The sequence below is a fragment of the Apaloderma vittatum genome, unplaced genomic scaffold, assembly GCF_000703405.1.
Source record: "Apaloderma vittatum isolate BGI_N311 unplaced genomic scaffold, ASM70340v1 scaffold11278, whole genome shotgun sequence".
Classification (NCBI taxonomy): domain Eukaryota; kingdom Metazoa; phylum Chordata; class Aves; order Trogoniformes; family Trogonidae; genus Apaloderma; species Apaloderma vittatum.
Window position 1 is genome coordinate 729 of NW_009731260.1, and position 9,169 is coordinate 9,897.

General features: G+C 39.4%; 1 protein-coding gene across 1 annotated transcript; it reads left to right on the forward strand.

The window, feature by feature from the left end:
• Window positions 1–1,368: 1,368 nt before the first annotated feature.
• KIAA1024L (KIAA1024-like ortholog) lies at window positions 1,369–2,570 on the forward strand (the record flags this gene model as incomplete). The annotated part of the gene is made up of 2 exons (XM_009875127.1): window positions 1,369–1,614; window positions 2,391–2,570. Coding segments are annotated over 2 exons (426 nt in total), but the record flags the coding sequence as incomplete, so codon positions are not given.
• Window positions 2,571–9,169: the final 6,599 nt, after the last annotated feature.

Sequence of the window (9,169 nt, forward strand, 5' to 3'; positions counted from 1 at the left end):
GCGTCTTAGCCTCTTCACCAGCTGTTGATGCCATGTACTTCCATTATGGGAGTCTGGCAGTTGGTGCTGTCCACACCTTGGTGATTCCTGGGGGTTGGCGAGGGCTGGTGTGCACCCCTCCTTCCCAGCACACCTGCCATAAAGCTGCTGGGTCAGGACAAGTCTCCCCTTGTCTCAATATAATGTTCCTAAAGGCAAACATGCTAATGAGGAAGTGGTGTTGGCTAATTAGGAAAGCTGAGTTTGCACTGTGACCATTCTGTAGAAGCAGTCCTGGAACACAGGAGAGGTGCTCATGTGAGGCAAGGGCTCTGTCAGAACCAGCTCTCCAAGAAAGCTGACACACCATCAGAACTGCAGATTGGTAACAGATTAAGAATGAGTATAAAAGGTTGTGGTGAACCAAAATGATAAACAGCTTGAACTGGAGAGTCTGATTGCATTCCTCCATGGAATTACACATCAAAAAATATGGTAACTACTGTCATACTAGCTCCTGAAGAGGGTCTTGGTGCTATACTCAGCAGCAGTTCATTAGCTCTCCAAAATATGTAATCTCATCAGGGTTCTTCATCCCTGGAGGTGTTTAAAAAGAAGTAGATCTAGCACTTGAGGCTATGGTGTAGTGGTTAGGTATGCTGGGATGAAGGTTGGACTAGATGATCTTCAGAGGTCCCTTCCAACCCCTAACATTCTGTGATTCTGTGATTCTGTGATCCTCCTCACTTCCTATGCTCATTTTATAAAAGGGCCAATTTAATAACTGTTTTTGCTGGGAGATGGCTCAGGTATTAAATTTAACCTCTGAGTTCTGATAGTGCCTCAACTAAGGACTCTTCCTCCACTGAATGAAGGGCCTCTTCAATATCCTGACATGGGTCTAGCATTCAACAGGGTGAACAGAGCTGTGAACCACACCCCTGATGTCAGAAGTGCAGCTCTAGTCAGGGCAGTCACTTACACACCATCACCACTGTGCTTCATTCTGCTTTGTCCTTGCAAATCTGCTTCTGCACCGTGTGCCCATGGCTTTCATCTGAACTGCATCTGCCACTATAGTACTCCACAGCACTGTTTTGTTAAAGAAGAGGCTTTCTTTCAGCAGGCATTATAATGTCAGTTCACATTTGCAAAAGAGTTTAATGTTCAAACTGTGCCCATGTTCTTTCCTCAGGACGAAGAAATCTGCCCAGAGCAGAGTCAGGTTCCCTTACTGCACTCGAGATGTTGGCCAGAATGAGAAAAATGTTGCATGTGCAATTTTGGAAAAGATTTTGTTGCATTAACCAATGATAATTCTGGAAGGGGGCCTGTGCTGTAGGCAAATGGAGATGAAAGCCAGCTTCTGATCTAACTTGTGCTTTGCAGAGAGAAAAGAGAAATATCACTGATTTGCCAGGCTTAGACTCAAATGGAGTCAGTCAAGAAATGATAGACAAAGCCCTTGGGAAACACATTACACCCATCACCCTCAAATCCACAATCAAAAGCAACCCCTTGTATAATGATATTCAGGTGGATGATGACTGGAAGGAGAAGAAAAAGACCCCTTCCAGGACGGTGCAAGACTATGACAGGCACTCACTGCACTCTAACTTGGCCAGCCACATGAAGGTACCGTGCTGTCACACTGTGACTCAGCAGAGAGAATTGCCATAAGCAGCCTTCTTGGCACTTTGCGTGGGATTCCAGAAGTGAATATGGATGTATTTTCTGGAATAGATGGGATACTAACCTGAGTCTGACTGGGAAAAGAAGTCTACGTATCTGGTAAGACTCCAGGAATTTCAGTTCTGCAGAACGCAACCTCTTGTAACTAGAGAAAGTCCTAAACCACAACATCCCACAAGTCAGCTTCCTCATTTGTATAGGGAAGATCTATAAACAAGGCAATTAAATACTATATAGACACTTTAATAACTGTTCATAACATCATTCTGTTATCAAATAAACTACATATTCTCAACCTCATCCGCACTATGCAGGATCCTGCCTGCAGGTTGGTACAAATCACTTTTAGGGTTACTTTTATGAGTTTTTTTCTGTTGTTCACTTTTTTGGAAATGGACTCATCTGGTTTTTTATAAATCAACACCTCTTCTTGAGAAGACAACATGGTTTCTTCTGGGTTTTTAAATCACATTTCAATGGCTAGTGTCCTACATTTGGTTCCTGGCTGAAAAGTGTGGTTTTAGTTTTCCCCAGTGGAACATTTGCAGCATCTGGCAAGTAGTGAAACCTATGTTAAGTGAAAGTTTATTGCATTTGTGTTAAGATGCCTTAAATTCATTAATCACTATCTGATGATAGCCCAAATACTTCTGACTATGTTCTAATGACTTTATGTGCAAGAGAGAGGATCTGAATTCATTTTCTGATTTTTCTTTTAGGAAAATCCTAATGATCTACAGTTCTGGATGGGGGATGTTTATACTCCTGGATATGATACCTTGTTAAAAAAGAAAGAGAGAGAAAAAAACCATTCCAAATGTTGCCAAATCATCCTGCTCATGGTACTAGCTGTTTGTATCTTGATTACTGTAGTCATGCTCAACATTTTACTTACTTAGTACACTCAAATGATGGTGATGGGAATTTTTTCAATAAATATTTTTTATTAAGCTATTCCCTTCTGCTGTTTCATTTCAGTTCTAATTTTTGATCACAAATATAATTAGTTTGACATTACTGTTTTACAATGTTCCTGTGCAGCGTAAGGAATGGATTCTTAAAAGAGAAAAATACTCTGAGCACAGAAGAATGGTCCTTATGGGTATAATTATAAAAGAAAACTATTAATAGGTTACTAAGTGCCTTTTTCTTTGGACTAGTGGTTGGGGTCAGTATGTTCAGTATGGTACATATAGTATGAACAGACAAGCAGCTGCGTATTTGTTCTGATGAACACCTACCATCCTGTTCATCTTTTGATGATAACTATTATTGGAATATAGAAAAGTATGACAAAGTAGCATTTAAGATATCGTAAAGGATTCTACCAAAAAATTACACGTTACTTAGTGACCAAATGCATTGGTGATGCTGCATTTAGTAAAAAAATAGCCTACATGCATAAATGCTTTCTTACACCTCTTTCAGAGAAGAAAAACTTAAAACAGACTGCTAAGCTTCTATCCCAAGAATCTTCTGAAATGGGTTTTCTTCATCCCTGTGTCGTGCTCTTTGAACATGTAGCATCACTGTAACTCCAAAACATGGAAGACAAATATTTTTTTTAATCTGACATGTCAAAAACTGGAGCAATATTGGTAGAGTATAAACTGGAACTGTAACACACCTTAAAAAGATTAAACCTATATAGCCATGCTGTGAAAATGCATCTTTGTATATGAAACGTCCAAAATTAATTGTTAAGAACACTCAAAAAACTAAGCTCATACACCTCAGAATAGTTCAGGAGAATGAAAACATGAGATAAAATGACAAAACAAAACGTGAGTAAACAGAGAGAAAAAATAAATTCTTTCTGTCCTTTCTGAAAAATACTCTTGAGTGCTGCAAATAAGTCAAGGTGCTCTAAATACTATTGAGATGAGGATCACCCTCACTCACACAAGAGAACCTCACAGATATATGAAAGCTGGAAAGTTGGGATTATACCAGCTCTGTCTCTCTTCACACAAAAATTGCTCTGGAGTGGGTCAGGAATACGACCAAGGTACAGGGTGTATGTTGCCCTCTCTCAATCTAGCACGTCCTGCTTAGAGCACCTTTGCAGTGTTTTAACTCCAGTCAGGGTGGATTCATCTTCAAGTACAGTATGGCGGTAAAATAAGTGTGTTTAATTCCTTCCTTCCTCACTTGGTTGCTGAATCTTTTTTGTGCCTTAACTGCTTGGATCCTAGTCCAGTTTGTACTGTAACTGGTTTGAAGACTCAAGCTAAAATCTAGCACGTCCTGCTTAGAGCACCTTTGCAGTGTTTTAACTCCAGTCAGGGTGGATTCATCTTCAAGTACAGTATGGCGGTAAAATAAGTGTGTTTAATTCCTTCCTTCCTCACTTGGTTGCTGAATCTTTTTTGTGCCTTAACTGCTTGGATCCTAGTCCAGTTTGTACTGTAACTGGTTTGAAGACTCAAGCTAAAACATCTTACTGCTTTAATCTGGTGAGCAGCCAACAGCAAAACTGCAGCAGCGTTTTAATGTGCTGGCATAAAAACTGTATCCCTATTCCAAAATTGAACATTTCGGCAAATATACAGAAGAGCTTAGTCTCTCAGCTGGCTGCAGTTTCAGCATAGACGGGTGTTCTTATCTGAAAGATCAGGTCCATTCAGCTTATGAAAGTAAGAACTTGCGAGCATTTAACAGGATTAGTAGCTGACATTATTAAGTAATTATTCACATTAAGAAAACAATACTTGATTGTTTTTTCCAGCCCAAGTCGTACATTTGCTCTAAGTGCATTGCACACAATGCAGAGACGTACTTTTGTAAATTGTTGTCGCCTGCAGGCGGGAAGCCTAAAAGCAAAGGGCTCTGTAATTTCCAGGAAAAAAGCCAATAATGCGCGTTTCTTAACTGCATTTCTCTCTGCGGGCTTAGCAGCAGGGATAAAAACCTCTTTTCTCCACAAGCCCATTACGGGCTGTTTCAGTCTGGTTTCGTTGCTGTCATCTAGTGGTGACTAAGAAAGACAGAGGAAAAACGTTTCAGCCATGGAGATGTCAGTTTGTAGTAATCTGCCTTTTATTTTTCTTTCTTCTTTTTTTTTTCTTTTTCCCTCCTTCCTTTTTCTTTTGGAGTGGGTCGCCGATTTTTCCGCTTACCGCTCTCGCCGTTGCGATGCGGGTTCCTTTGCTGACACCTCGTGGTGGAGAGACCTCGTGTAGTATTAGGTTGCATGCATCATGCAAGAAAAACTGTGGTGGTTCTTGTGCACAAAAGAAGCTTCGTGTTGCTTCTTTTAACGTGTAACTTTATTTTCCTCCCTTTTTCCCTTCCTTCCTTCCTTCCTCCCTCCCTCCCTCTCTTCCTTCCTTTCTTCCTTCCCTATCTATGTGTCTGTCTAGTGTAACTCATTAGAGACAGGGCATGAAGAAAAAAAGTCCTCATGTAATGTTTCTAAACTGGAACCAGTACTGGAGTTTGGAAAGCAGAATGATTAGTGTATTCCAAAAGTGTTTTTAAAATTAGATGAATAAAACAACCCTGATACATATGGCATTCTTTCTGTGGTAAATAATCACTGAGATCTGTGTTCACTGATCTCTTCCTGGCATGAGAGAATGCCTACATTTGTGCATCCATAGGATTTAACCAGGTGCTCAAAGACAAGAAAGTAGTTAAATTTGAATCCAAACAGAAACAAGCCTCGACATGGATTTACATTTTTATTCCAGTGGTAATCAGGTGAAATGGCAGCAAAATGTCCTGCTTAATAGTCAATAAAACCTCTTAACATGCAACACCAGTTGGATACATCAGTATCTTACCAGCACCTACACACATAAGATGTAGAAAAAGGATGTAACTGTGGTAGAGCACTACCTTTGACTGGGAAAACTGGAATTTTCAGTACGAAGTATGAAAGTACGAAGTACGAAGAGCTACTTCAGTACGAAGTAGCTCTTACAATCTGTACAGCTACAACCTGGAAGCAAATAAGATCCCTTGTTCATGCATGTTCTGCTAACTTCTAATTGTGATAGCAGTTTCTATATTTCAAAAATGATTTTAGAAAAATTAACTTCCTTCTCTCCAGCAAATAAGGACTATCTTTCAAAACTACCTAAGTGATTGAAGTTTATTTTTTATTGGCTTTTAGTACAACTGCTGTGCCAAATCACTAGAACATACTGGAAAATTCTGGTGAGGAAAATCCCAGCACCCTTCTTCCCCTTCCTTTCGAATATTCTTACTTTTCACAAAGTATCCATAAATACGCAGCTGAGATCTCAAGTTATTTGCTTTTACTGAACATGGGCTCTTGCTTGACTCTGGCACTCTGACAGGCACTATTTCAGGAAAGTATGGAGCTGGCTCATGGAAAGGTTCTTTCAAGGCTTGTAACTTTAGCAGGGTACACGTTTTCATGGTTTTCAGCTACTTCTTCTTTTTTTTTTCTTCCCCTTCCCCCGCCAATGAGTTCATTAAACAAGATAAAGTCTAAAAGAGGGAAAAGAGAGGCAAAGAGACATTTTCAGAATTTGCCACAGGTAGAGTTACCTTGGTCACATAAGGATTTGTAAAAGGAAGATGTGAAGTGAATTGTGAGCAGTCATATATTCTAAATTTCTCTTGACAGGGCAGAAAGTACTCCTTCAGATATGATGTTCTCACATTTGAGTGGTGGGGGAGCCGGTTAGCTCAGTGGTTTGAGCGTGGTGCTGACAAAAACAATTTGAACAATGAAGAACCGTAACAGCAAAATCTGTGTGGATGCTAGACATCTCTGTTTAGATCAGAGCAATCGTCACAAATTCCCCTACCCGAGGACAGTGCTCCACTGGTTCTTTCAGAGACATTTAAAAGCAGATCAGATGACAGGATCCATTCTAAGCGCCTAGGTCTGTGTGGTTATGGTCTTGTAATACTTGAAATACTCATTTATGGAAGTACTAGTCAGACGAACTAAACATTAGACAGCCTTCCAGCACAACAAATTATCCAGTCTGTTCCTTTGAACTGGTTAGAAGATGCTTCTAGATTTAAAAACCTAGAGCAGCAGTTACTTGCTGTAATAAGCAACAGGTGCAACATAAACTGTACCATCTTTTTGCTGCACAAGATAAAAACTTTCAGCACTCAGTATTTTTGGTGGATTTTAGTTTAACAACAGCACTTTCCTCCTACATGTTTTCACTTTTTTTAAATGCTTTTTGCACTACATAATCATTATTATTATTTTTAGGATATCCTAGAAAGCTTTGCCTCATAGACAAATGATTATTTGCATTGTGTAGGAATACATTAATAGATACAGGAGAGACTCTTGTGTCTGTGAATTTCTGTTTACACTGAAAGGCTTTCTCAGTTCCAACTCTATCTCTGATACCATCAGTTCAGACACAAGCCACTACTACATACAGACTCGGGGTACCTGGATTCATGGGTAAGACCATGACATGTGTCATGGCCCAATTTATTTCTCAGAAGCCTGGTGACACTGCAAATCCAGAATTGTAAGCCGAGTTTGGCAAGCCTGTGCCCGTTTCCAGTCTCTTAGCTGGAAGGAGAACAACAGAACAATAGCTTAGAAAAAAATAAATTTCTTCATGACATGCTTGTCAGTAAGTCTATGAATCAAAATCTGCAAAATATTTAAATTGCAAGATTCAGAGTTTGGGAGGGTCTTCTCCCCTCCCCCTAGTTGCAGAGGCTAACTTTGTGAATTTCTGCATCTAGACATGTTTTGTAATGGTCCTGATATTGTTTTAATGCTGACCATGACACACAATTCAAGAGTCAGAATATTCAGTTATGAGTTACATAGCTAAGGGTGGGTTTTCTTCCTCACCAGACCTAATGTAAATCTTCTGGTTGTGGAAAATAAACACCTAACACTTTCTTCTCTGATATATTACATTTATTAAAGCAATCCAGCAGCAAAATTCTTGTGCACAGTTATATTTTCAGTGCATTACTGAATCAAGCTGGTAGTTTTTGTTATGCTGAGAAAGGGGAATAGTTAATTCACAGCTGTATGACATGCTGATCCCGCCCGCATGTTTAACTTCACAGATAACTCAGCATATGAACCAGTCTTCCCAAAGAGGCATTGTTTCCCTCTGAGTTTTCCTCTGTGCCAATTATCCAAAAGGCCACTTTCAGCTCAGAAATGAATTTTCTGCAGCTGCTGCCATAAATTGAAACTCTTGTAGCTGGAAGTGAGTTCATCTGTGAGGATTCTTGTTCCATGTGGTAAGGTTAGTCTTGCTGGAGGAAGCGGTGTGGAGGTAAGGTGGAAGGCAGTGAGTTTTATGACAGCACACAGTTGTTTTATCACACACAGCACAGACCTACTGGATATTGGGCTTATTTGCTTCTAGTCTGGTGGACTTCTGTTTTTTAATACCTGTGAGTGTGTGATACATGAAGTAAATGCTCGGCTTTTAAACTTTCTTTCTAGGCACAGCTGAATACTGAAAACACACACCTAAATGTGTGTGCTGAAGCAGTTATTTTGTGCTCAGCTGCATGGGTCTCTTTTCTAAATAAGTTAGTGCTTTCTGAAGGGAAGTGATAAAGATGATCCATAGTAAAGATGACAAAGGATGGTTTAGTTGTGGAAGATGCTTGCTTTTGTTCCAGGTCTGATTTCACTTTTCCAAACCACCATCTTTTATTTTGTTGTTTTGTTTTCTCAGCTGTGAACACTATAACCTTTTGAAAGTGCTTGGAATGTGAGATAATCTGGAGTTAAAGATACAGAAACTGTAAGTGAATAATGTCCTCTGTGCGGCTAACACTGCTAATGGTAAATTAATAAGGGAAGTAGATACCAAAGTAGCTTTTAGGATCAAATAAGCACAAGGCCTTCAGTCCTTACTCTCTCTTTTTAACGAGCATATCATAAATGCTGCTTCAGATCAACAAGAACTGAGCTGAAGCAAATTTTAGTAGATTGGCTTGTGGGTAATCCACAGAATCGGGGCAAAAGTTCCGTTTCTTTTTTATTTTTTTTAAGGCTGTTTCTTGAGGTCACACTGAATTTCAGAACCATTTGGGTTAGGAACTTGGGAAAGAAACTGGAACCTCTGTTTTGCTCTGGAATAGTCTGTGTTGCTCTAAAGGTCCGACAAATTATTGTATCTTCATTGTACCCCATCAAAAGTTCTGAGATGGTTGTGATATTACATTACCGTATAGCACAGTTTTTAGTACAATATAATAGGAGAGAGATTTTTAATCAGGCTGTCTAAAAATAAAATAACAAGAAAGGAAAGAGAAAACTTCCCAATTTGTTAAGATTACTCTGAGGATTAAGAGATAGCCATGATATAAAATCAGACTTTTTCCCCGGTTGAAGTGTGACACAGAAAGTGGTCTACACTTAGAACAAGAATAAATCCCAAACAAGGTATTTAGAATTGAATGAGCTGATACAACAGCAGCTCTAGCTTTGCACATATAGTTAAAAGTACAAAACATTGTAAGTAATTACGTCTAAAGTATAAGGGAGCCCAGGAAGGCTGGGCATACTTTA